At 37.5% G+C, this 26,866-nt stretch overlaps 1 protein-coding gene across 1 annotated transcript in view; it reads left to right on the top strand.

Moving 5' to 3' along the window:
• The window catches only part of DNAH5 (dynein axonemal heavy chain 5), a gene marked incomplete at both ends in the record, with an annotated part of 131,271 nt that overhangs the window by 55,630 nt on the left and 48,775 nt on the right, over window positions 1-26,866 (top strand). Inside the window, 15 exons of the mRNA XM_084260383.1 lie at window positions 437-661; window positions 1,119-1,291; window positions 2,421-2,599; window positions 4,946-5,133; window positions 6,599-6,793; window positions 7,467-7,601; window positions 8,328-8,435; window positions 11,840-11,993; window positions 14,776-14,922; window positions 16,621-16,862; window positions 22,153-22,329; window positions 22,781-22,985; window positions 23,466-23,608; window positions 24,361-24,495; window positions 26,126-26,248. Of these exons, the coding sequence (XP_084116509.1) occupies window positions 437-661; window positions 1,119-1,291; window positions 2,421-2,599; window positions 4,946-5,133; window positions 6,599-6,793; window positions 7,467-7,601; window positions 8,328-8,435; window positions 11,840-11,993; window positions 14,776-14,922; window positions 16,621-16,862; window positions 22,153-22,329; window positions 22,781-22,985; window positions 23,466-23,608; window positions 24,361-24,495; window positions 26,126-26,248 (2,529 nt within the window). The remainder of the gene's footprint in view (window positions 1-436; window positions 662-1,118; window positions 1,292-2,420; window positions 2,600-4,945; window positions 5,134-6,598; window positions 6,794-7,466; window positions 7,602-8,327; window positions 8,436-11,839; window positions 11,994-14,775; window positions 14,923-16,620; window positions 16,863-22,152; window positions 22,330-22,780; window positions 22,986-23,465; window positions 23,609-24,360; window positions 24,496-26,125; window positions 26,249-26,866) is intronic.

The raw sequence follows: 26,866 nt of genomic DNA, 5'->3' as shown, positions 1-26,866 counted from the left end.
GATAGTGCTGAGGGAAAAGTATTTTCCTAGTAGAAGCTTCTTCACTTATGATCAAAAATATTGGAGAGGGAATAAAGACTTTGCAAATTATTGAAAAAAATGGAAGGTGAAGCATTAATTATGCACTAATTAATTGCATATATATCCAATAGATAGTATTTATATATATGTTGTAAATTATATTGAACAGTTTTACCAGCAGTGTACCATAATCAGTGTCTACAAGAGTGAAGTATGGACTTTATGTTTATGAATTGAGTTGGGACACATAAAACAAATGCATGGGTTGAATGATCTCTAGGTCATTTCAATGCCTGAAAAAATAATTTTATAGCTATAGTAGGAGAAATGTTTCTTTAGTTTGTCTGTGTCTGTGAATGTACATTTTAGCTGAAAGAGAAAAGATTATGAAGCATATACTTCTGTGTTTTCTTAGGTTGGATTGTTGGGAATTCAAATGATTTGGACAAAAGACTCTGAAGAAGCTTTGAGTAATGCCAGGTATGATAAAAAAATTATGCCAAAGACGAACCAGTTTTTCCTGGATCTTCTAAACATGCTGATAGATATGACAACAAAAGACCTTAGCCCAGTGGAGCGAGTTAAATATGAGACGTTAATCACTATTCATGTGCATCAGAGGGACATTTTTGATGGTCTGGTAAGTATTGAAAAATTTACACTGAGTTATGAGGTGTTTTCCACGTAAAGCAATGTGAAAGGACAAGAAGAAAATAATAGGTTATCTATGAACTCCTGTCTCTTAAGCTAAACATTTAATTTCAAGACTATAATGATTTATGTGACTTGGAGTATTATAACAAAAGCTGATGTTGCTTCAATCATGCCTTGGTTTCTTTTTAAGTAATTCAGTACTTTTTTCCAGTACTCTAAAGTCTGGAGTCCCTTTGCCTTAGCATGGTTTTCAGGGACAGTAATGACACATTAGCAATTTTTGTGGTAAAAATCAAGATAAATCTCTGCTATTCTTGGGTTCCTAGCTGTTCTTTATGCTTGCAATTGTGGTTGCAGTGCTGCCTTTGCAATACTACTGAGATGACATAATATAAATGCAAAGGAAAATGAATACCACAGCATCTTTTCCTCTCTTTTCTCAGTGTCGCATGCATATCAGGAGCCCTACAGACTTCGAGTGGCTGAAACAGTGTAGATTTTATTTTAATGAAGACTACGATAGAATGATGATTAAGATCACTGATGTGGGTTTCACATACCAGAACGAATTCTTGGGCTGTACTGACAGGCTTGTCATAACGCCTCTTACAGACAGGTGAAAAATGCAGCTTCTATTTCTTTATTCTTTGATGCCAGACCTGGGCTTTTACAATACTAATTTAGTCATTCCTATTGTGTTCAAAATATATCTCTGCAGAGTTGTCCTTCTCAGTCGTATCAAAGTCAATATTTTTACATGGAATACATGAATACTTTTGTTTCCATGCCTTACAATATCAATAAGTTGCAGCTTAATTTCTGCCACATAGCTGAGTGATCCCCACATATATGATGTATGGGACTCTGATTCTCATGTAAGTGATGCTGGTATATCTGAGGATCAGGTACATCCAACATCTTCATACAGTATGCAGACAGAGTGTTTACAGGCAAGATAATGGAAACAGCTAAGGAAGTATTGACAAGAAAAATTATTTTATTCAGCTGAAAAAGACTGCAGATCTTTCCTCTCAAAGCATATTGAAAGAATTGAAGTCCTGTTAACAGAGAGTTCTAGTTACCTAACTGGAATAACACAAAGAATGCTTATATGCTGTCATTAGCAAAATAAGGGCATTGGGTGGTGCTTTTGGTGGTGTTTGTTTTTTGGGATTTGGGTGGGGGTTTTTTTAGTCTTTTTTTTTTTTTAATTTATTTTTGCTTTTTTAACTATTCCATGCAGCAAATTCTAGAGCTTCTTTTTAGATATAGATACTTGCTGGTGCTTTACTGCTTTACACGTGGAAGTTTCATTTATGAAAATGGCATTCACTGCATTGTGGATGAGAAAAGAAAAGTTTGCTGTCTTTCATTATTATACTACAGAGTATAATACACTTCAGAACTACTTCAGCTAATTTAGGAACTAAGCTAACCAGACCAGATTAGGCAACATCTCTCTCTGAACCTGCTTTCTCCCCTTCTCATCTTTCAGGTTGTTGATTGTTGAGGATTATCTGTTCCACTTTATGTATGAGGAGACAAAACTTAATATTACCTGCATTGCAGACAGAATGAAGGGTTTTCCTTCTTAAATTGTAATTAAAGGCATGTCATTTCAATTGTTTCCTTGTCTCTTTACATCAGACCTTCCTCATGTAACACATTGGAGTAAGTTTCTCTGACAATGTACAGAAAACTGTGCACTGCAGCCCATTAAGTGATGATAGCCTGTTGCCTTTTAGATGTTACATCACTTTGGCTCAAGCTTTAGGCATGAACATGGGCGGAGCACCAGTGGGACCTGCAGGAACTGGAAAAACTGAAACCATCAAAGACATGGGACGGTGCCTTGGAAAATATGTAGTAGTCTTCAACTGTTCAGACCAGATGGATTTCCGAGGACTTGGGCGAATCTTCAAAGGTAAGGTGTAGACCAAAGGTAAGAAGCTGGTAAAAAGATCAACTGTATTAACCACAACATAGCTAATGGATGAAAAGAAGTGATTGTCACAGCGTTGAAGTGGCCTCACCTCTAGTACTGTCTGCAGTGTTGGTGTCAACAATGTAAGAAGCATCTAAAATAATAGAATGCATCTAAAGGCGAGCAACAGAGATGGTGAAAGAACTAAGGGCATGACTTATGAGGACTAGATGAATGTACTAGGTTTGCTCAGCTTAGAGAAAAGGAGACTTAGGGTTATAGAAACACAGAATGGTCTGGGTTGGAAGGGACCTCAAGGATCATCTAGTTCTGACCTTCTTGCCAGGGACAGGGACAGCATTCAATAGATGGCTTGCCCAAAGCCCTGTCTAAACTGGCCTTAAACACTTCCAAGAATGGGGTTTCCACAACCTCTCTGGGCAACCTGTTCCAGTGCCTCACCATCCTCGTAGTAAAGAATTTCTTCCTAACATCTAATCTAAACCTGTCCTCCTTCAGCTTGAAGCCATTCCCTCTTGTCCTATCACCACACTCACTGATGAACAGCTCCTCTCCTATTTTCCTGTAGGACCCCTTTTAGTATTGATAGGCTGCAATTAGGTCTCCCTAGAGCCTTCTCTTCAGGCTGAACAAGCCCAACTCTCTCAGCCTGTCTTTATAGGACACGTGCTTCAGCCCCCTGATCAACTTCAGGGCCTTCCTCTGGACTTGCTCGAACAGCTCCATGTCTTTCCTGTACTGGGACCCCAGAGCTGGGTGCAGTACTCCAGGTGGGGTTTCACGAGAGCAGAGTAGAGGGGCAGAATGACCTCGCTTGACCTGCTGGCCACACTGATCTTGATGCAGCCCAGGACACGGTTGGCCTTCTGAGCTGCTAGCGCATGCTGCTGGATCATGTTGAGCTGGTCATTGATCAGCACCCCCAAGTCCTTCTCCTTAGGGCTGCTCTCAATCCATTCTCTGCCCAACCTGTAGTTGTGTTTGGGATTGTGCTGACCCGCATGCAGGACCTTGCACTTGGCCTTGTTGAACTTCATGCAGTTTGCATGGGCCCATCTCTCCAGCCTGTCAAGGTCCTTCTGGATGGCATCGCTTCCCTCCAACATGTTGACTTCACCACACAGCTTGGTGTCATTGGTTAACTTGTTGAGGGTGCACTCAATCCCACTGTCCATGTCACTGACAAAGAGATTGAACTGTGCTGGTCCCAGAACTGACCCCTGAGGAACACCACTTGTTCTTTTACAGACCTCCACGTGGACATTGAGCCTTTGACCACAACTCTTTGAGTGTGATTATCCAGACTTTATTGCTGTCTACTCTTCCTCATTGAGGGAGTGGAGAGGGAGGTGCTGATCTCTTCTCTCTGGTGTCTGGTAATAGGACATGAGGGAATTGGTTAAAGCTGCATCAGGTTAGGTTCAGATTGGATAGTAGGAAAATATTCTTCATTTAGAGCATGGTCAAGCACTAGAACAAGCTCCTCAGAGAAGTAGTCAGGGCCCTAAGCCTGTTGGCATTCAAATAGTGTTTGGACAACACTCTTAGATATGTTATTTAAGCTTTAGGTAGCCCTGTGTGGTGTCAGGAGTTGGAATTAATGACCTTCATGAGTCCTTTACAACTTGGGAGATTTTTGTGAATCTATGATTCTAAGGACTCTGTGAAAGTTACAAATGCTAAGAGAACTTCTTTATAAAATAATGATTTCAACACATAATCAGGACTTTCAATAACAGCAAGTAATTGATATCTTGTTATGAATTTAAAATTAATTTGCAATACTGTCTCCAAGAAATAGGAATGTCTGAAAACATACGACAGTTTAAGTCTCTCTATATATTCTTTCATAAAATAATTGATTCCGATTGATTCTCCTTCACACATGGAAATTCTTATCAGTTGAACAAAGTGCTTGAATAGCAAGCGGTATGTGTGTTAAAAACCATTGGCACAGCTCACTGAAGTTAGATGCAGATGATGTCACTCATGGCAGACGTTGAATTACAGATCAAGTGGATGTCCTTGATGATTGCATTGTTGCAAGTGGCTGTGTTGATTCCCTCCTACCCCCCCAAAAAAAGGCAGTTATAGCACAGACTGACCCCTAACTTCTTTCCAGGAGAAAGGAACTTTGTTATTAATTTTCAAATGCGAAATGAATTATTGACAACCCATCATATTTTAATAGATTTATTAGAGGGGGGGTGTGTTTGGGTGATAGGGAGGAACAGGTAGATTAACCTGATTTTTGACTTAAGAATTGCACTAAAAAAAGGGCTAACAACAGAAAGGTCACATACTTAGGTTTTTTTCTCTTTGAAGGTCTTGCTCAGTCTGGCTCCTGGGGTTGTTTCGATGAATTCAATCGTATTGATTTACCAGTACTATCAGTAGCTGCACAGCAAATTGCAATTGTGTTGACATGTAAGAAGGAACGTAAAAAAAGCTTTCTTTTTACTGATGGAGATAACGTGGAAATGAACCCAGAATTTGGCATCTTTCTTACTATGGTAAGTATTCAGCAGGTTTCTAGTATGTCAGTGATGGCTTCCAATAATCACTTCTAACCTGGTATGTTGAATGTACTTGCTAACTCATGTCACTCACCTCTTAGAACTCACTTATAGTGTGAGAATATTGACCATTACTACAAATATAGTTTACAGGGTCTTATTTCAATAATATAATGCCCATGCAGTTAACAAATGCAGCCAGCGCTGCAAATGCAAGTTGTTAATGTCAGATTTACTTCTGCGTGCTACATTCTGGTTCCCAAAGTGTGCTTTTTCCTAGAAGTATTGAAAAAAGGCCATAGAGTTTGTGGTGGGTTTGCCCTAGCTGCAGACCAGGTGCCCACCAAAGCTGCCCTATCACTTTCCTGCTCAGTTGGACAGATGAGAGAAAATACAACAAAATGCTCGTGGTTTGAGATAAGGGAGAAGGAGAGGTCACTTATCCATCACCATCATGGGCAAAACAGACTCATTTTGAGAAAAACTAATTTAATTTTTCACCATTCAAATCTGAGTCAAGTAATGAGAAATAAAATCAAATCTTCCAACCACCTTCGCCTCTTCCCTTCTTCCTGGGCTCAACTTCATTCCTGATTTCTCTACTTACTCCCCTCCAGTAGCAGACGGGGATGGTGAATGGGGATTACAGTCGGTTCATCTTTGGACTGCTTAGTCTCTTCTGCTCCTTCCTCTTCAGGGGGGAGGACTCCTCATACTCTTCGCCTGCTCCAGCATTATTTCCTCTTATGGGAGACAGTCCTCCACTAACTTCTCCAAGATGATTCCTTCCTATGGGCTACAGTTCTTCACAACCTTATCCAATGTGGGTCCCTTCCAGGGTATATGGAGCCACAGATCCTGCTAGGAACCTGTTCCAGCACAGGCTTCCCTCAGGGTCACAGCCTCCAGCTTGCTACAGATTCCCCTATCACCCTCCATGGACTGCAGAGGAACAGGCAGCCTCACCATGGTCATCTCCAGGGGCTACTGTAGGGGAATCTCTGGCACCTGGACCACCTCCTCCCCCTCCTTCACTGACCTTGGTGTCTGTAGGGTTGTTCCTCTCAGATATTCTCACTCCTGTCTTATGGCTTCTGCATGTGTGTTTCCCCACCCGCTTCTTACTGTGTTATTCCAGAGGTGCTACCACAGTCACTGATGCCCTCAGCCTTGGCCAGTAGTGGGTCCATCTTGGAGCCAGCTGGCATTGACTATCAGACATGGCAGAAGCCTCAAAGGGATTCTTGCAGAAGCCACCCATGTAGTGCCCCAGTATCAAAATCTTACCATATAATCTTGATACAGAGATATAGGTGGAAGTATCTGTCAAAAACAGGGCATATAAAGCAAATACATGTTTTAAAGCCAAAATGCAGGTTTTTTGTCTAACCAGATTACACATTCCTTTGCTGAGTCTTCTGTTTGTGCAAAGTGCAGTCAACTTCAAAACTGTTTTCTCCAGAATCCAGGATATGCTGGACGTCAAGAACTTCCTGAAAACTTGAAGATCAACTTCCGTTCGGTGGCGATGATGGTTCCCGATCGTCAAATCATAATTCGCGTCAAGTTGGCTAGTTGTGGTTTCATTGCTAATGTTGTATTGGCAAGGAAATTCTTTACACTGTACAAGCTGTGTGAAGAGCAACTGTCAAAGCAGGTGATTATTTTTATATGAGGAAAAAATATCTTAGGGAAGAACTATATATGATGTCACAAATTATTAGTATCTCTATGAAAAAAATTGAAAAGTTCATGTTCACTACATAAGCTAAATGACACTTGCAGTTTAATCCTGTAACCCTCTGCTGTCCTGAAGGATTAAATCCTGCTACATTTTTTTTGTACAAGAACAAGGCTGTCATTGAGAACTTTGCTTATTATTACGATTTAGCTTCATTGAATGGTGATGATGCAAATAAAAGGCTTATATATTAGTTGGTCTTACAGAGAGTATTGAGAGGCATTTGTTTTGTGCTGCTGCACTTGTTTATATGTTTCTCAAATGAAGTCAGTTTCCAAAATCCACAGAGAATTCAAAATACTACTGCTAGTTTATTTCTTAATAGACTTTGGGAACCTAATCTGGGTTCAGAGACTTGTGATCACATTTACTTTTTCTGTCATACCTTACAGTTTAGTAGATTGTAGCAGAGGAGGGAAATTAAATTGCCTGCAGGCATACACTCAAAGGCTAGCCATTGGATGTTAGGAGGCATTTGTGCCACATGTACCACTTCTCATGCATATATGTATCTTAAACAACAAAAAAAACCCACTTTATCCCTATTAAATCGGGGACATTTTTTTCCCAAATTTTGTATATCTCTTAGGTGCATTATGATTTTGGCTTGCGGAATATATTGTCAGTGCTACGTACATTAGGAGCAGCAAAAAGAGCAAATCCTACAGATACTGAATCTACCATTGTCATGCGTGTGCTGAGAGACATGAACCTGTCTAAACTAGTAAGTTCTGAGCTCCAAACTGTACTTTGGAGCTATGTGGGTTTGTTGCTTTTTTTTGGAAATGCAACTTAAATCTGGTAATGTGACTGCTAGAAGATTGGATATAACATTTACATGGAGGCTAACTTGGAAGTGTTCCAGTCTCTGGATCATCCTGGGTACTAGTTTTGGCTGGGACAGAGTTAGCTTTCTTCGTAGTACCTTGCATGAGGTGAGGGAAGGAGGGTTGGATGGACAGATCGGCTTTGTGGGGCTTGGCTGACTGTCCAGGTTAAACCACAGCACTTTTAATTGTTCAGAATTTCTTACACATTTCCCTGGCTACCTATAGAAGTATGTGACCAAATAGAGATCTATGTAGTAATTTGTTTAACACCTTTGACCTAAAGTACTTAGTCACTGTATTGAAGTAATCTGTTATTTTTAGTAATAAGTGCCATCTTATCTGTCTTAAAAAGTTATATTTTTGCTAAAGTCTTCTTTATAAACGAAGTCTGTATCTTAGTGCTTTATTTTCAACAACTTCTTATTACTGGAAACATCACATGATCTCTTCCTGCTGTGTCCTGCTAGAATGTTTAGCACCTAAAGGGTTACAACAGATGGTTCCTTACGTTTTCAGGTATTATTTAGCTTTGCAAAAGTTGGGGAATTTTTCTGTTAGGATGCTAGAATAAATAAAACAGGTTTTAACCTGTGTTTCACCCCTCCCTGGATTTTCACTAGATTGATGATGATGAACCATTATTCCTGAGTTTAATTGAAGATCTGTTTCCAGAAATACAACTTGATAAAGTAGGCTATCCTGAACTGGAAGCTGCCATCGATAAACAGGTAATGTATCTCTTGATTTGTGCTGCTGAGGCATAACTATCTTGATGTGACATCTATGAAAATTACTGGTGTTGAATCTACTCAGCTGGTAAAAATGTTTTACTATTTAGAGGAAGTGTAAGCTTTTCTGTAAATCTGTACCATTGGCATATTAATATTAACCTTATTCTTGACATAACTGAAATGTGACAGTGGTGGTCTGTGGGTTTTTTTGTGAGTTGTTTATAGGGACAAGTGTGAAAAATGTGTGTACATACATTTGTCCTATATGGCCTAGGATTTAATATTTGTATAAAGTCTAACAATCGTAACAGAAAATGTTATTTCCTCTATTTCATCTCCCATTACATCTGTTGGACCATTTCAGTAGGGCCAGTTTAAGAACATCAGTGGGACATAGAAGGCTAACATTTAATGTACACTTCATGATCACCTCCGTTAAAGTCCATAATTACAATAATTCCTCAGATAATTATGTAACATTTAAAGAGCAAAAAAGAAATTAAACATCAAAAACCTCAAAAATGAAAAAAATGTGAAAATCAGAAGTACATTTCTGAAGAATTTGAGTATATGACTTCTTGTTTACTTATACTTAATATGACTAGATACAATTAAAGAGGTCGTCTTCTGGCTTTCATGACAACAAAGAGTTGGATTGTCAGCTAATCTTTTTAAATCTGTTTTGCTTTCTGTAGTTTATACAGTTGACCTGTTAAAAAGACTCACAAATTAAGCTTTTTATTAGGAGAAGCTATAACGAACTTCGGTCTCATGGTTTAAATTTTCATTTGCATATAAAGTAAAAAGATGTCATAATAACACAGTCTTCACAGCTCTGTTGTTGGTGATCTATGAAGCCTGATACATTGTCAACCCTTTTAGCAACAAATTATTACCAATTGCTTTTAAATTGGATATAATCCCAGCCCATACTGAAGCAGCATTGGAAACTTGAAGAGCTTTAGGCACTGTCATTATCCTGTGTAAAACAAAATTTATCAAAAGTTCAGATCTAGAGATCTCATGGTGCCTTTTTACTGCTCACAGTGTTTGAAAAATTTGTTAACTTATTTTGGCATATTTTTCTCATATTGTTTAAACTTAAAATCTGTTGGAACCAGAAATGGTAGTCTATCATCTTTGTCTTGGAATAAATCAAGGTTTTATTGAATGGAGCTCTTCACTCTGCTTTCAGAGCTATAATTGCTCACTATAATGAAATCAGCTAGGTTAGGATAGGATCAAGTTCAAGAGGACTGTTTTTATTAGGGAAAGGAGGCAGGAGTTGCTGGAAAAAATATCATAATGAAGAAATAGTTGTTACATGAATTAAAGCCTTTTCTATGTTTATATGTTAGGGTGGGTTGACCCTTGCTGGCAGCTAACCCAACACCCAGTCCTTTGCTCACTTTCCCCCAGTAGGAGAAAATGGGTGAGAGATTTGGCAGTGGAAAGGAGAGTAAAAAAGCTCATGGGTCTAAATTGAGACAGTTTAATAAATGAAAAGGAAAAAAACCCAACCCAACAAAACAAAAAACCCCAAATGATGCAGAAGCAATTGCTTACCACCAGCAGACTGATGCCCAATCTCTGAGCAATGGCTACCTATGAGAAACTTCTTCCCAGTTTTACTATTGAGTCTATTTGATTATTATCACTGTAGGGGGGATGGACTAGATGACCTTCAAACATTCCCTCCAACCTGAACTATTCTATGATTCAAAGGTCTGGGGTATCCCTTTGGTCAGTTCAAGTCAGCTCTCCCAGTTGTGTTCCCTCCCAGTCTCTTGCCTACCCCCAGCCTACTTGCTGATGAGGCAGTGTGAGAAACAGAGAAGACCTTGAAGCAGTGGAAATATAGGTCAGCAATAGCCAAAGCACTGGTGTGTTATCCAGGGTGTTTTGATCACAAACCTAAACCGTGGCACCATATGGGCTACTATGAAGAAAATTAACTCCATCCCCACCAGATTTAGTACATATATAAATCTGTTAACAGAGAATCTTTTGAGAATGTGTCATGTCTGCTTGTGAACATAATTCTTTTTCCATAAGGGAAACACCTAGTCTACAAAATTATCATAGAATTGATGAGTTTTAGAAATTGCTAAGAAAATATAAAACTTTACTGATGGCATTGGAATACAGTTAAGGAATAGCTAACATGACAGCTTTGTTTTATGTGAAGAAAGAAATTGGTTCAGATACATCCTGTCCTGTCAGTGCATCATTAGATTTTGGATATATTACTGTATATATGTGGTCTCCGGAAACAAGTCAGAAGCCTATATTCTGTGCTGGAAAGAAAGGCAGCTTGACTGGATTGGTGTCAGCTGTGACAGCTGTTAAGAAGTAAATGATAACAGATTTTTATTGTGCATCTGATGTCTTTGTTGTGCTTTGCGAACTCCTGTGCTTCAACAGTGGTGTTCTTCATGGTGATGAGGAGTTGGTGGCAGCATGTACTTCATGGTTGCTGCTGATGAATTCATCTTGTGCTGCCTTCTGTTCTTGGCTTCCTTTCAGAGTAAAATAAATAAGCTGAACTGTCATCAGCTTAGATATGCAAGTAATATAGGAAGTAGTAGTGTCAGTTCCATAGTTCTGACTATGTGACAGTAATTGTAAAAAACGAGTTTTCTCTTATTGGTAGAAAGTTAGTCCTCTTTTTACTGTCAAGAATCTCTGAGGTGTTTGGTGGAATATAGTTTAAAACCAGAAATTATACTTGAAGTAAAATATAATTATTATTTTGAGAGCTTTGCTTTTATAACATGATCTTGAATTTTTAGGGTTTTTTTTGACCAGGAAGCGTAGCTATGCATCTTTAAGAAATAGTTCCAGTTTTTCTCTGCTTGCTAGAAATTTTCTCATTCACTTCCAGCTGAGTCACTTTCAGAAGCAACAGCAATACTATTACAGTGAGAACTTCTTTAAGCTTGGAACTAGTAAAAAGTGTTAAACAATATGATACTTGATTATAAAATACTATATCTGTTCTTAGAAGGATGATATTAAGAAGTTACTCAGTGGTCTGTCTGCCACTGAGAAATATTTAACAAAATGTTTTACAGACAAATGTTTGGCTAGTGTAAGCATTTAGAAACACAAGTCGTCATAAAAAGGCAGCTGTTCTGAGATCTGAAAATGTTGTGTGGCTATGAAGGCTAGCAAGAGTGTTTCTAAAATTCTTGTCTTTCCTTAAAATGATGTTTTAACCCTAGGAACAGCTTAAAAAATTAGATGGTTCATCTTGAATGCTTCTTTTTCCTAACAGTTTATTTATAGACACAAAACCTTTATGAGAGTATATCTTCTGAAGATAGTATTTTTGTTTTAAAACATCAAAATATCTTGTGCACTAAATTAGTAGCAATTTGGTCTCCTGTCATTATCCATAGGTGGAGGAAGCTGGACTTGTTTGTCATCCTCCTTGGAAACTGAAAGTTATTCAGCTTTTTGAAACCCAGAAAGTAAGACATGGATTGATGACACTGGGACCTAGTGGAGCGGGAAAAACTGCTTGCATCCACACTTTAATGAAAGCCTTGACAGGTATGTGAGTATTTTTGTTGTAAACTTATTAAACTGTCATATTGTGAACTTTAAACCATGTAGTGTCTTTGTAGAAAGCATCAATTATTTCAGTATGGTAATATATTACCAGAATAATCAATTTGTGTGTTTTGGTACTAATTATTGTGGTGTCCTGGTTTCGACTAGGATAGAGTTCATTTTCTTTCAAGAAGCTGGTGTGATGCTGTGTTTGGGAGTTTGGATGGAGCAGTGCTGATAACACATCGATGTTGCCAAGCAGTCAAGGACTTTTCAGCTCCTTATGCTGCCCTGCTAACGAGAAGGTGGGGCACCCAGGAAGCTGGGAGGGGACACAGGCAGGACAAGTGACCCAAACTCACCTAAAGGGTCGATTCCATACCAATGATATCATGCTCAGCATAAAGGGTGCTGGTGGGGGAGGAGTGCATGGCTCCAGGATGTGCAGTTTGGGAACAGTCCAGCTCCAGGATGGCTCTGAGCTGTACAGCCTGAGTTGTGCAGTTCGGCGAGAAACTGCATCGTGTATCACCAGTTCTGTGTATTTTGCTATAAAGTCCTGGTATTGTTCTTTCTCCCTCTTTTTGCTGTCCCAGTAAACTATCCTTATCTCAACCCATGAGGTTTGCCTTTATTTCTTTTTTTTCCATCTCCCTTTCCTTTCCCCCAGAGAGAGCAGCTGCTGGCTGGGGCAAAACCGTGACACATGGGTAGTATCTTTAAAAGCTTAAAAATGCCTGACATTCGAAGTCATATAATACATATCTTGTTTTCCTTATTATGGTGCTTATTAGAAATTCTTAGTCTAGAAACATTGAGAAAGAGAAGTACTATCTGGGTATACAGCTTGGACAATTGACTAAAGCATCTCCCAGTTTTGGCTGGGGTAGCGCTGAAATCTTCCCCCAATCATAAGTATTTAGTCCTTCTGAACATAATTCACAAGACATGTCTGCAACATAAAGTAACTAGCTCTATCATTTGTTGCTGCTAGGAGAAACTTCCTGGTTTAGGAAGTGACAAAATCTTCAAGGGATATTCATTTTGCATCCTGTCTGGATGCTTGACAAGTACATGGTTTTGTCGTTTGTATTTCTGAATGAAAATATTAGTGGAGGACCTTTTGCTAAATCTTAAGAAAGTAAAAGGCCATAGCTGGGGGAGAAAAACCATCACTTTTGAGGTTTTCTTATGTTACTGTATTTCACAGGCTTCAGTAGGCTGCTTATACAGTTTTCCAGAAATGGATAGTTTATGTGAAAAATGGTTCACCCAGTCTTTCATCCATGTAGTACCTTAGTGTGGTTCAGAAATGCTATAAGCTCTACATTGCAGCATAAATGACTGTTCAATTTAGGAAAAAAATCCCTGATAGTTGCATTATTCTATTTTCCTATATTTCTGTAATACTGAGATGTGAACTATTACTAAGATAAAGCTACTGCAATACCTTTTTCAAGCTGATCTTCTGTCATAACCTCATGAAATGTAAAACTACATGATTTGCCAGGCTTCTATTTCAGATGTATTGTGGTTAACCCCCAGTAAGCAACTAAGTGCCATGGAGCTGCTCATTCGGTCTCCCTGGTGGGATGGGTAAGAGAATTGGAAGGATAATAGTGAGGAAATTTGTGGGTTGAGATAAGAACAGTTTAATAATGGAAACATAATAACAAGAACAACAATAATGCAAAAAAAAAAAAAGGAAAATAACAAAGAGAGAAATAAAACCTAAGAAAATAAAGTGATGCAAATGAAAACCAATTGCTCACCACTCACTAACCAATGCCCTGCCAGTCCCTGAGCAGTGACCACTGCCCCCTGTCCAACTTCCCCCAGTTTATATGCTAAACATGATGTCATATGATATGGAATATCTCTTTACCCAGTTTGGATCAACTCCCCAGGCTGTGCCCCCTCCCAGCTTCTTGTGGACCTTCATGCTTCTCACTGGCAGAGTGTAAGAAGCTGAAAAATTCTTGAATCTGTGTAAGCACCACTTTGCAACATCAGTGTTACCAACATTATTCTCAACCTAAATCCTCCTAAACACAGTACTATACCAGCTGCCAGGAAGAAAATTAACTCCATCCCAACCAACACCAAGACAACATGCTAGTAGTATTAAAATTAAGATTTTAAAATAGTTTTTTCTAGCTTGCTCTTTCAAGATCTTAATAGTGGGTCCTGATTAAGTTGGTTTTTTTCTAAAGATTTCTGGCATAGGATTTTTTAAGCTGTCATTAATGAGGACAATATAAAGGTTTTGGTAATAATGGTATAATGGTATTGTTAGACAAAATGTAGCTGCCTAAAAGACTTCGTATCGTATACTTTGCCTATTCTGAGATGCATGCAAGTCCCCAGTGGGGAAAACCAAAATAGTCAGCCATGTGGAGCATCTGTCTGGTACTTGGTATTTGTGTTTTTAAAAAGTATATCCAAACCAAAGGCTTTAAAACTCTATTCCTTGATAAGCCTTCAAAATATTAAAGTAAACCTTGAATAAATTTCACCTTGCTGGTCTTCTGTTCCTGATAAATCTATGAAACGTGAACTATACTTTCAAAAGTTTCAGAACTTGGTTCTACTTCAAATTTTGATGGCTGCAATTAACAAATTAATGTATAGCAACAAATAAGTTTTCCAAGTAAATACACAATTTACTGTAATAATGAATGCATATTAAGCCATACATTTGGGTGCAATGATGTTTAATTTGAACAGTCAGAGAACTTTGACAAAGCAAATACCAAAACTAATTGATAATCTGCCTTCATAGATTGTGGACAGCCACATCGTGAAATGAGAATGAATCCTAAAGCTATAACTGCTCCGCAAATGTTTGGTCGTCTCGATGTGGCAACAAATGACTGGACAGATGGAATATTTTCAACACTCTGGAGAAAAACTTTAAGAGCCAAGAAAGGTATAATGAAAAACAATTCCGTCCCACACTCCCCAAGCTGCAGGACATCTTTCTATAGTACATTAGCAGATTTTTTTTCAAAAGTTTCTGTCTGTTGCATAGTCTCTGTACTCAACTCTTCATGTTCAAAATGTGTAGTCCATACTGTTTCACTGGATTTGCTGATCCCTCTTTCAAATGATAGACCCACGTATGGAAGAAAAGTAAGAGTCAGTTTTGGCAGTACTGGTATACAATTGAAAAATCTGATGCTGTCAGGATTTCTACATGGTCTCCAGCTGCCATGCTAGAAGGGTGTGAATCTCCTTTGTGTCATACCTACTAGCACTGTATATACTATAGTACATCTCAAATGGTACTAGATAATTTTATTTAGGCAACCAGTTTCTGCCTAAAATAATGGTGGCATGTGGTCTAACACTACTGTTTTAAGTAACAGAGGCCTTGATGGTTTGATGCTAGATGGATTCTTGCTTCTTTTGTCTGAATATTAGTATGTGACCTTATCATTGGTCCTTAAGAGACAATCGTAACATTTGTTGCACTGCCAGTTTTCATTAAAAAAAATCATAGTCTTTAAGGATACAAATGGATTTAAAAATAGAAAATACTTTTGCATTTAATTTTGTTGGTTTTGTTTCAAATCTAGAAATGTAGTGTCCTTGAGAATGTAGCATAGCATAACTGTTGATTTTTCAAATCTTTCACCTCAATATAAAATATAAATTAGCACACTCACATGACTTCCTCAGATTCACTGTTTGCAACACTTCTGTAATGTCTCTTTATGAAGATAACTCCAGATCATCTCATGCTTGAGATGCCTGCACTGTATCTATGAAAAGTCTCTAAATATAAAACTATTTGGCTCAGATGAGGAAGTTTCTCATCCAGAACCTTCTTGGTTCATACCTTGTAATGCATCATGCCACCTAGGCCTGTGTAGTAAGGACTTTGAAGGCAGATGAGAATGGGACCATCTCTCCCCAAAGGGTTGTATAACAATGCACAGCAGGGCTGGCTACTCCCTAAAGGAAGGGGAGTCAGAATCCAAGGGCCTCTTCCTTTAGGGCCTGTTGCTCAGTACCCAAGTGAAGTAAGCAGTATAGACCCAGACCCTCCTAGGAAACAGAGGCTTTAAGATACATTTCTGGCACTAAATGGAAAGAGCTGAAAAACCTTCAAAGACAACTGGATCAAGTTTACAAGAAGGAGTGAACAGCAGGAATTTTCCCCTTATGACCTCTTTCCTTATGAAAGTGACCATGCTATTTGAGAAAGTGATTTTTCAAGTGTTCATTTCATTTAATCTCACTACATTTGCACAATCTTGGAAATGAATGGTGGTTTTAAATAGATCTATACTTTCTATTTTTTATGTTGTTTTATGTAAGTTGAAATAAGCAAAATTTACGACTACATTGAAGACTGGATCCATAAAACTATTTCAGATTATTACAAACTGATTACTTACACTGATGACACTTTATATACTGAGCAATGGATAATTATTATCAAGATGAAGTACTTAATTAAAATTGAGTGATGGAAATGGTAATTGTATTAAAGTCTGAGATCATTGGTGTGTGTGTGAATTCAGAATTGTTTCAAAATTTGTTTGCAGATAGAAAAAACTGATCCTTGAAACAAACTTGATGTTTCTCCATAGGTACTTTTATCTGTTATTTTGGTTTATAGGTGACCATATCTGGATAGTTCTTGATGGTCCAGTTGATGCTATTTGGATTGAGAATCTTAATTCTGTCCTGGATGATAACAAAACTCTAACACTAGCAAATGGAGATCGGATACCTATGGCACCAAATTGCAAAATACTCTTTGAACCTCATAATATTGATAATGCTTCTCCAGCAACAGTTTCAAGGAATGGGATGGTATTCATGAGCTCATCAGTTCTCAACTGGAGCCCTATCCTTGAGGTACAATAGGCAAATGATTGTTCATGTACTGAAAGTTTTACTGGTTACTCTTTCAACACTTCACTGTTGTTACTTTAGGACCTAGTTTTGTGACTTATGCTATGAAATAGCTTTTAACATTGTATAAACTTACAGGTCATTATTTATTATAGCAATGTTTCTGGTAGCATATAGAAGAGTGAATAATGTAATTCCTTCAGGAACGTAGTCAACATATTATATTTTTAAAAACATGGATATTTCACTCTGGGACAAATCTGTAGATTAAGGTATTTTATACAGTTGAAGAACAACAAAGTTGTCAAAATATCAGCTAACTGGCAGCCGCTAGTAGAGCTTCAGGCTGAGGAAGAATAAAGAGTAAACAGGCTGATTCAAGAATCTAGAAATCCTCAAGAAAATATAAATTCTCTAGATATTTCCTAAAATTGCAGTTGGGATTTAGATTAAAAAATAGAGTCAATGCAACATCAAAGTGTATACTTTTAAAATGGATGTTCTCATTCAGTTGTCTGTTAATGTTTCTGGAAGCAAAATATCTGAAGAAACAACCAGTGATTACTTTCTAGAATGGAATGAATAATTTACAAAACCAGAACGCATTATAGGTGTATTTTGGAGGGAAGCACATTCAGATTTGAAATTTATTTATAAAACAAGTTTTTTCTTTCATAGGTCATCTTTCATCTTCTAAAAAACAGAAAATAAAAATCGTTTTCTTGACTGAATGTTGGTAATGATATAGTAAATGATAAATTTAGAGACCTGAAGATACTATGTTTGATTTCATGCAGGAAATATCTTGATAAACAATGAAATGTAAGAGTACCCAAGAATCTACCTCATAGAAATAGAATCTACCTCATATTTTCCGTAGTTATATCAACATTTATATCAGTAGTTAGAGCAGCATATTTCCATAGTTATTTTCAGCATTTAATTCCAGTTATCTTCCATTTCAAGAAAACAATTGAGATGACAGCAGTAAAAAAGTTGGCTTCTGATTGTTATTTTTTATTCTTTAGCCCAATACTGCATTAGAAATTTATTGATAAAGTAGGCTCCTCAGGATTAAGACTTTTTAAAAAAATAAATTAAAAGAAAAAATCGTTTATTTTTCTAAACTTTTTTGCTGTCTAGTCAGTCCTATTGAGAATATTTTGTTGACATTATTTTGTTTTGATGAAACAGAATGTCTTGTGAGTATCAAACATTTAAACTTAATTCCTTGTCTCTAAAACACTGATTCCTGTGATCATAAAGAGAATTACTTCCCCCCCCCCCATTAATATACCTTTCTTCTTTAATCTTAATTAACTTTAATCTAGGAATAATTTAATCTTCCTGTTTATGAAATATGAACATAATTTAGGCCCTCGTACTGTATTCTACCCCTGTTTGCAGACCAAAAGAACCAAACTTCACAGGTTGCCATGAACTGACAAACTGAATTTTAGTGTCCTCCTTTCTACAGAGTATCACATTAACAAGTCTGTGGCACTTTCTAGAACAACTGTCCTTAGTGTATTGGAAGATTCAGCAATGATGGAAACAAGGAGAACTAGAGTACACTTCTGTCCAAGCTCTGCTGAGCAACAGGCACTGCCTGTTGCCCCTCCCCGGAGCTAGAGACAGTGGCCCTGGCCATGGAGTTATCAGTTGAAGGAGTTGGAGGAAGGGGTATAAAGACTTGTGTGTCTTCAGGGAAGGTAACAAGAGCAGTAGAATCTTTGCAGAGACACCGCAGCCTGGAGATCCCTAGCCCTGTAATGGAGAGTGTGAGAGAGACTGCATTCAAAGATTTGGTGAAGATGAAGGTGGCTATAAACTTTTATGATTTCTAGCAACAGAAATGAGGTTTCTTTTCCACCTGAAGATCTGAAATAGGAGGTTAGGTATAATTCCCTGAGAATAGGTGAGAAGCAACGAGATCCACTAGGGGAGGCATCAGAACCCAGTTTAGCCTTAGCCAATTAAGAGGAAAAGGAGTGTGATTGTCAGCAGAGACATCCATGTGCTGTGACTTGTTCCCTATGGAGGTTTGCTGCTTGTGAAGGACTAAGGGGTTGCTGCAGAGTGGTGGTGTTACCATATTTCTCCAGTAGTGCCTTAAGCCTTTTTTAGAATGATATTAAAGCATATGGAGCTGTCAATTCAATCACAGCCACTTAGCAACACCTGAGAATCATCACTAATTCATTTGATAGGTTTCCTTGCCAAGTCCAAAATGTATGCATTCTTATTAGGAAAAAAACAGTTTCTTAAAAAATTGGCTGTTATTGAAGCTTAATCAATGCAAATACATGCAGACAACAGAAGTGCCTTATGTATATTACTGCAACTCTTTTTTTTAAACTAAAATGATTACTTGGGAGAGTGTAAGTGTAAATTATGTATCCAGGACAGTGCTTTCCATGAGATTCCACTTGTGTTGTTCCTTCTGTACTTCCAGCACTGCATAGAGCCTACTGATGTTAGGTTTCACAGTGCTGCCTTCTTGCATTAGTTAATTTGCAGACAATTTCTTGAATGTTCAAGTTTAAGTTGAGCTATATATTCTGCTGCTAAGTCAACAAAAGCAAAGCATTTTATTTTGCCTTATCAGTTCTGATTTACCTCCTCACTTTAAAATGATATGCTGACTACATTTAGTTGTGTTGTATGAAAGTAGTTTCATTTAATCCATGACCTTATGCTTTTAATTTATTTTGGTGGTAGCAACAGTTAAAAGGAAAAAAGAGCATGTGGATTTTTTTTTACTTTTGGATAACACAAAACAAATTATGTGCATTTCAAGCCATGAAACAACCCTTCCAGCCTCTCTTCCTCTTCTTCCCCGCAAGAAATTGGCTATAAAATTGCAACCTATAGTTATTTATCTTTTGAACAAAAAGTATTTTTGTTTTCTTTTTTGGTTTTGTTTTATTTAATAAAGTATCTTGATGGCTCTTTCAATACACCTCCCTTAAAATCTATTTTGTAGTGCAATATACTACATATATAGGGTAGATGTTAATCTTGCATTGTTCACTAGTGGATTTCCTTACTTCTGTAATATAATTTTTAGCTCCTAATTCTGGGATGCTGAATGAAGCATAGTATTTGTTGTTGTTGTTGCAGAACTCTGAAAAAAAGTTAAAACAAATACGAGTAACTCAGGAAGCTGTCTATATTTAGATTTCTCATCCTTACAATTTATAAAAAACTAAATATGGCAACCTATTGGGATGTAATATCATGACATAAGCAGTTTTCAAATTCCTTGAGATATATCTCAGACTTTTCATATTGTTCATATATAACGTGAACCTCAGACAGCTTTTGGAAAGTGATCACAGGTATTTGATCCAGTACTTGTCAACCTCGTCCAAAGTAAAAACATAGAATCATAGAATCTATGGTGGGTTGACCCTTGCTGGAGGCCAGGTGCCCACCAAAGCCAATTCTATTACTCCCCCCGCGCACCTGACCAGGGGAGAGAAAATATAACAAAAGACTCATAGGTTGAGATAAGAACAGGGCGAGATCACTCATCAGTTACAGTCATGGGCAAAGCAGACTAAACTTAGAAAAAATTAATTTATTATCAAGCAAAACAGAAGAGTCATGAGAAATAAAAGCAGATATTAAATCACCCCATTCCATCCCTCCTTTCTTCCTGGGCTCAACTTTCCTCCCAAATTCTCTACCCACTCCCCCTCAGGTGGCACAGGGGGATGGGAAATGGGGGTTGTGGTCAGTTCATTAAAAAATGCCTCTGCCACCCATTCCTCCTCAGCAGAAGGACTCCTCCCACACTTCCCCTGCTCCAGCAGGACCATGCTGTTCCAACATGGGTTCCCAGTGGAGTCACAAGTCCTGCCAGGAAACCTGCTCCAGCTTGGACTCCTCTCACCATGGGGCCATAGGTCCTGCCAAGAGCTTAGTCCAGCATGGGCTTCCCATGGGGTCACAGCCTCCATCTTGGAGCCAGCTGGTATTTGCTCACAGACTGGGTTGGCTTGGAGGGGACCTCAAAGACCATCTAGTTCCAAACCCCCTGCCATGGGCAGGGACACCCTCCACTAGACCAGGTTGCCCAAAACACCATCTAACCTGGTCTTGAACAATTCCAGGTAGAGGCATCCACAACTTTTTATGTCTCATATCTTACCAATATTTATACTTACCCTATATAATTTCCAAAGAGCTGGTGAAGCTCTGGGTATCTATTTCAAGGAGTTCTGCGATTTAATATTTAGCACCTTGTTTTCCACCTACCTGTTTCTAGAAAGCTTTTTTGTATATCTATTTGTAATCAGTCCCAGAGTTAATTTACTTTGTGCAGCAAAAGCTAGAGTTTCAAAAGATCATGAAGTGTAGAAAAGAACCACAGAAGCATGAAAGAACTGAGGTGGGGAGGAACCTCTGGAGATCACGTTAGTTGAAAACACTTCACTCAAGGCAGAGTCAGCGAGATTTGGGCTCACTGAGATGCCTGTTCCAGTGTTTGAGCACCCATAAAACAACAGCAAACTGTTTTTTCCTTATATTTAAATTAAATGTATTTAATTTCGATTTGTGCCAACTTTATTTTGAATTTTGGGAGAGAATCTGCAATTTTTTTTTTTTTTGATGAGTGTATTTTAGGTAAGAAGTAAGTTCATGGGATGTAAATGAGAATTCTGTCACAAAGATGAGAGAAGGTTTCCTGGTAGCTCAAAGCAGCAGGTTACTACTTTGAGCTAAAGGCATCAAAGAACAAATTCTGCTATTCTATAATCTTGAGAAATAGGTAGTTTTAATTAGGTTTTGTTTATACTACATTACAAATACTTACATGTACAACAAAACCCACTACACTCACCAGCAGACAGCCCTTTGCCTGAAATCCTGACTTTTGTTCTGCAACTGTCAGGTATTTGTGGGGTATCCTGTTTCACTGCTAGAAACTAACATTGCACAGAACAAATAAAACCCGTGTTCAGGTTTTATACAGATGTTATTCTTTCTTTGCAGAAAGAAACAGTCATTGCAATTTAAAAATATTTTAAAAGAATGTGGGTTTCAAACTTCACAATTTTGTGAAGTTTTAATATCTTTTCTTCAATATCTATGTTTAACATCCAGTAGGAATTACGCATACTTGGGTAAAATTTGACCTTCTGCTAGCCAAACCCTGCCCAACAGCGGGGAATCCGAGCCCTCACAAAGGAAATCAACTTCCCATGCTCAGTGGACCTTTTGGATTTTAGTTTTGTGAGAGTTGCATTGGAAACTAAATTTACTTTCTCACCATGGCTTTCAATAGGGATTTTTGAAAAGACGTTCTTTCCAGGAAGGTGAAATTCTACGTCAGCTCTATTCTTCGTCATTCCCAGACTTATACCGCTTCAGTGTTCAGTCTCTGCAATATAAGACCGAGATGTTGGAAGCCTTTGTGATAATGCAGAGCATTAATATGCTGCAAGGCCTTATCCCACCTAAGGTAGTGTGACTTTTTTTAATAATTACTTAATTTAATGGAGATAATTTTAATTCATGAGATTCTTTGATGGTATATAAATGAAGATGCAGGTTAGTAAGGAATACTTTCCTTTTCTTTAGAAAATAATATCTAGGATGTGCCTTCTTTCACATTTGGATTTGATGTTAAGCCCTGACAATTAGCATGCATCAGACAGTAGGGTTTTGGGGTTTTTTTTGGTGGGTTGTTATCAGATTGTAAACTAGAATTTAAATTAATCAAAAGCTGTTGTGGGTGATTAAATGTGATATTTACAGGGCACTTTTCTATATTTTGTTTTCTACTTGATTTGTTCTGTTCATTAATAAAGACGTCAGTAAATTTAAACATGACTGAAGGCTTCTAAACTGATGTTACTAATGATTATTAAGTAGAATTTTCAGGTTATTGAAAGTCTAAATCAATCCTTCAGGAGCAAGGACGGGAATTGACTCCAAAATACTTGGAAAGGCTGTACATCTTCTCTCTTATGTGGAGTATAGGAGCACTACTAGAACTGGAAGACAGATGCAAAATGGAGCACTGGCTTCGAAACCATGCAACAATAAAACTTGATCTTCCCTGTATCCCGGAAAGCAGTGAAGATACCATGTTTGATTATTATGTGACTTCTGATGGTTAGTAACCCAGCTGAGTGGTAATGGGGTAAATCTTAAAGGTAGTCTTAAAATTGTGCTTCTTAGAGAATTCAGAAGACTTTTGTAGCTTACCTTATTTGGTGTTTCTTACTGAGTTTTGCTTTACAGCTACACTTTACTGATGTTGTATAAAGCTTTTGCCCTGTTTCTTGTGAGAAATCAGAATGTGGATATACTGCTACAGAAAGCTGCGTGGGCTTTGTGCTAGTGAATTGTTAAACAATTGTGAATAAAAATAGACAATCCTTTTTCTTGACATAATTTGTGTAGGAAAGAGGAGTAAGCCTCTTAGATACAATTTTAGACATTCTATGATTATATGATTCTGTAATTTTGGTCTGAATTTACAGAGTGGGATTACCGTATGAGAGATGGGGGCACTGACAGATTCATTAATAGAAAATAAAAGAAGCAATGATGCCTTGTATTTCTAAAATATTAACTTAATTTCTTTCCTAGGGAAATGGATGCACTGGAATACCTGTGTTGAAGAGTATGTATATCCTAGTAGCAGCATTCCAGAGTATGGTTCCATTCTTGTGCCTAATGTTGACAATGTGAGAATGTATTTCCTTATTGAAACCATCGCAAAACAGGGCAAGGTACTTTTTCTGTATTTCACATCTGATTAGTGCTAACAGAAAGCATGATAAAGTTTTTGAATTAAAAGTGAAATATTATATCATTGAAAAGGAAGAAAACAATTATTCCAATATAAAATGGTGGTTCCAAGAGCTACATTCATGTAAATAAGTTTGAACTTTCAAATACTCACTGATTCCAGACATTTTTGTTTTCCCTTCTGCCATTCTTTCTGTAGTGGAAGTAACTGTAATTACAGCTGAGATCAGGTCAGAACAAAAGCAATTTTTTTGTGTAGCTGTTGGAGAGCATGCAGCACCCAGGGCAGCAGAGTGCCAGACTCTGCTGATATGAACTCGGGTCACGTGGGGCAGTTACAGTTTATATACCTTTAGGTTATGCAACCCGTTCTTCACCAAAATTGTCAGATGAGCAGTATATGGTAAATAACAACAGCAATTGAAATCTTTCAGATACTGAGGATCTAGATGGTACAACCTTTTTCAGATTCTCAACTCCTTTTATGAATAATCTATTCCTTTGTTAGTTAAATTGTGCTGACATGACCATTAACTGCAAATATTTTTATCTCTTGAAGCCTGAAAAAGTCTGAGACATTAATTACTTTGCTTCCTCGTGTCCCTTGTTGAAAATTCACTTTACATAACTTTTTAAGTTTAATTTTGGTTTAAGAGCTAAATGTGATTGCTGAGGCTTTGCCAAGATATTTAGCTCTTGTGTTTTGTCTTATCCCAATGTTGTCTTTGTCTAGGCTGTCCTACTAATTGGTGAGCAAGGAACTGCAAAGACTGTTATTATCAAAGGTTTCATGTCAAAATATAACCCCGAAATCCACATGACTAAGAGTTTGAATTTTTCATCTGCAACTACCCCATTAATTTTCCAGGTATAGTAGTCATTCACTTTATAATACCACATGACTGGATACTGAGATTGTTCTGAGAGTTTGCCAGGATGATCCTTCTGAAAGTGGCTTATTTAATTGGAAATGAGTGCAGAAACAAAAAAGCATCTGCTCAAAAGGACCAAGTGTCCTAACACACGATTTAAAAGACTTCTCTAAAAAACATGTTCCCTTCAACTTCTTTTGTAGTTACGGAGCTGTTCTTGGACTATTACAATACCATGCATATTATTTGCTTCATCACATTTAATGTTCTTATGTCAGATGTATCAGTTCTCCCTAATTGGGTAGAGCTGTCAGTGGCTTCCGTTGCATTTCACTAAAAGCCACGAGTAAAATAAGCGCTACCCACAACAATCTGTCATAAAAAGTGTGCTGTTTGCAATTCAAATTTCAGTAAATTACTCATTAAAAAACTAACACATGCAGTGCAGCTGCTCTAAATAGAACTATGAATACTTAAATCCTGAACTGTACTGTCTTTCCAAATTTCTACAGAACTACTTTGAATTATTTCAAATATCATTAACCTGCTGGCAGTATCTATAGGAAATATTTTTAACGTGGTTTAGTACGCTAAGCCAAAGCACTGTCTGTGCTGTAATCAGAAGTGTAGTCTATAAGCTTGCTCCATCATATATCACTTGACTCTACAACATAGTAGAATCTATTAACGTTTTAATATACAAGAATGTAATTTTAGTTTTATTTTCATTACTATTTTTCCTTTTATTTACTGGGCTATAGAAACAAAAAGTAGTGTTGGTTCATCAGTTTTTATAAAACAGATGTCAGGTTTATTGATGGTAGATTGTAGTTTTTTGATGATCAAGACACCTGAAATAGATGAGCAAGTCTAACAGTGAAGTCTCTCATAAGAATCTAGACAAAAGCATTGTCTGTTACACGTGCTTTTAAATTACTCTGACTTTCTAAAATCTTGGTCTAACTGGTGTCACAGGAATAATAGGCTTTCCAGGCACAGGAGCTTAGGAATAATATAAGAACACAGATTTTAGAATTTACACTAAATAATAACTGTGTGTGGTTCAGTGAGCCTTCACTTGGTATAGAATAAATAAAACCTGGACCTTAGCAAGAATGAAGCAATGGAAAGATGATGGGAAGAAAAGTTCTGGTAAGTATACTATTAAGCAAAGTTATTTCATCAAGTCCATTTATGTATGTGAGGTTAAATAGGACTGTATGCTTTTATGAAGTCCATTGATGTCTGCTGGAGAGGTCTTGAAGAATTGTATCTTCCAGATCTGACAGATTATTGTTTTAATCCTTATTGCTAGTAGCCATCAATTTTGCTGATAAATTAATAAAAAGGAAAGAAGATTTTGAAATGGTTTAAAATTTATGAAACTGTTGGGCATGCTTCTCTACACTTGACATTTGTTGTATCTGATACTAAGCTAATGCTGTATAACACGAGATTTCAGAAATTCTAGTTAAACAAGAGCCATTGCCTGCAGCAGATGTGTTGTGTAAACCTGCCGTAGTAAATGGAATTCTGTGTAACAGAACCATCAATGTGTTGAAGTGATTGAATCATGTATGGAAGGAAGGCCTCATTGTAACTGTGCTAATAATTGCTTTCTAACAGCGTACAATAGAAAGTTATGTGGACAAGCGCATGGGCACAACTTATGGTCCTCCTGCAGGCAAAAAGATGACAGTCTTCATTGATGATGTGAATATGCCCGTAATAAATGAATGGGGAGATCAGGTTAGTTTGTAAAAGAGGAAAAAGAAGCCAAAATATTTTTTCTTTTTTTCCTTGCTATGCTGTAAAACTGGCCTCTCTTCTTGATCAGGCAGTATGGGGTGAGTTTGATATGTAGCAGTTTTTAAACAGTATTTTTGAAGAATCCATCTAGTTTTATACTGTCATTAATTGAAAACAAGTACAGTGACTACAAGAAGCAGCTCAAGTACTCCTTCAAACATGCCTGTATAATTTTAACAATGTTTTTACCAACACTCCTTTTTTAATTGAAAATAAATTAAAACCCTCCAAAGTATTAGAAAAAACAAAACCCTTTAGCACAAACTGTGATAGCAAGCTGGCTGTGTGGACAATAATTAAAATACTGTGCATGCTGAGAGGTAAGAAGTGACTCCTCTGCTTTATTTCTAAAGTCATAATTATCGTGGATGTTGGCAAGGTTTTCTGAAGTATATTGCTTTGGTAACTAGTGTTGGAATTTTTAGAGATATGTAGTTGTATAATCTACTGTCTGTGGGATGTTTTCATCTGATTAAACAGAAAAGCAGCATGTCCATTTATTACTAAGGGAAGTAATCCTATGTTCACAGCCTGAAAAACCATGTTTGAGGTGGAAGG

Source organism: Gallinula chloropus (assembly GCF_964237585.1).
Source record: "Gallinula chloropus genome assembly, chromosome: 2".
Classification (NCBI taxonomy): domain Eukaryota; kingdom Metazoa; phylum Chordata; class Aves; order Gruiformes; family Rallidae; genus Gallinula; species Gallinula chloropus.
The sequence above is the reverse complement of the archived record's forward strand: the minus strand, read 5'-3'. Positions and strand labels throughout refer to the sequence as shown.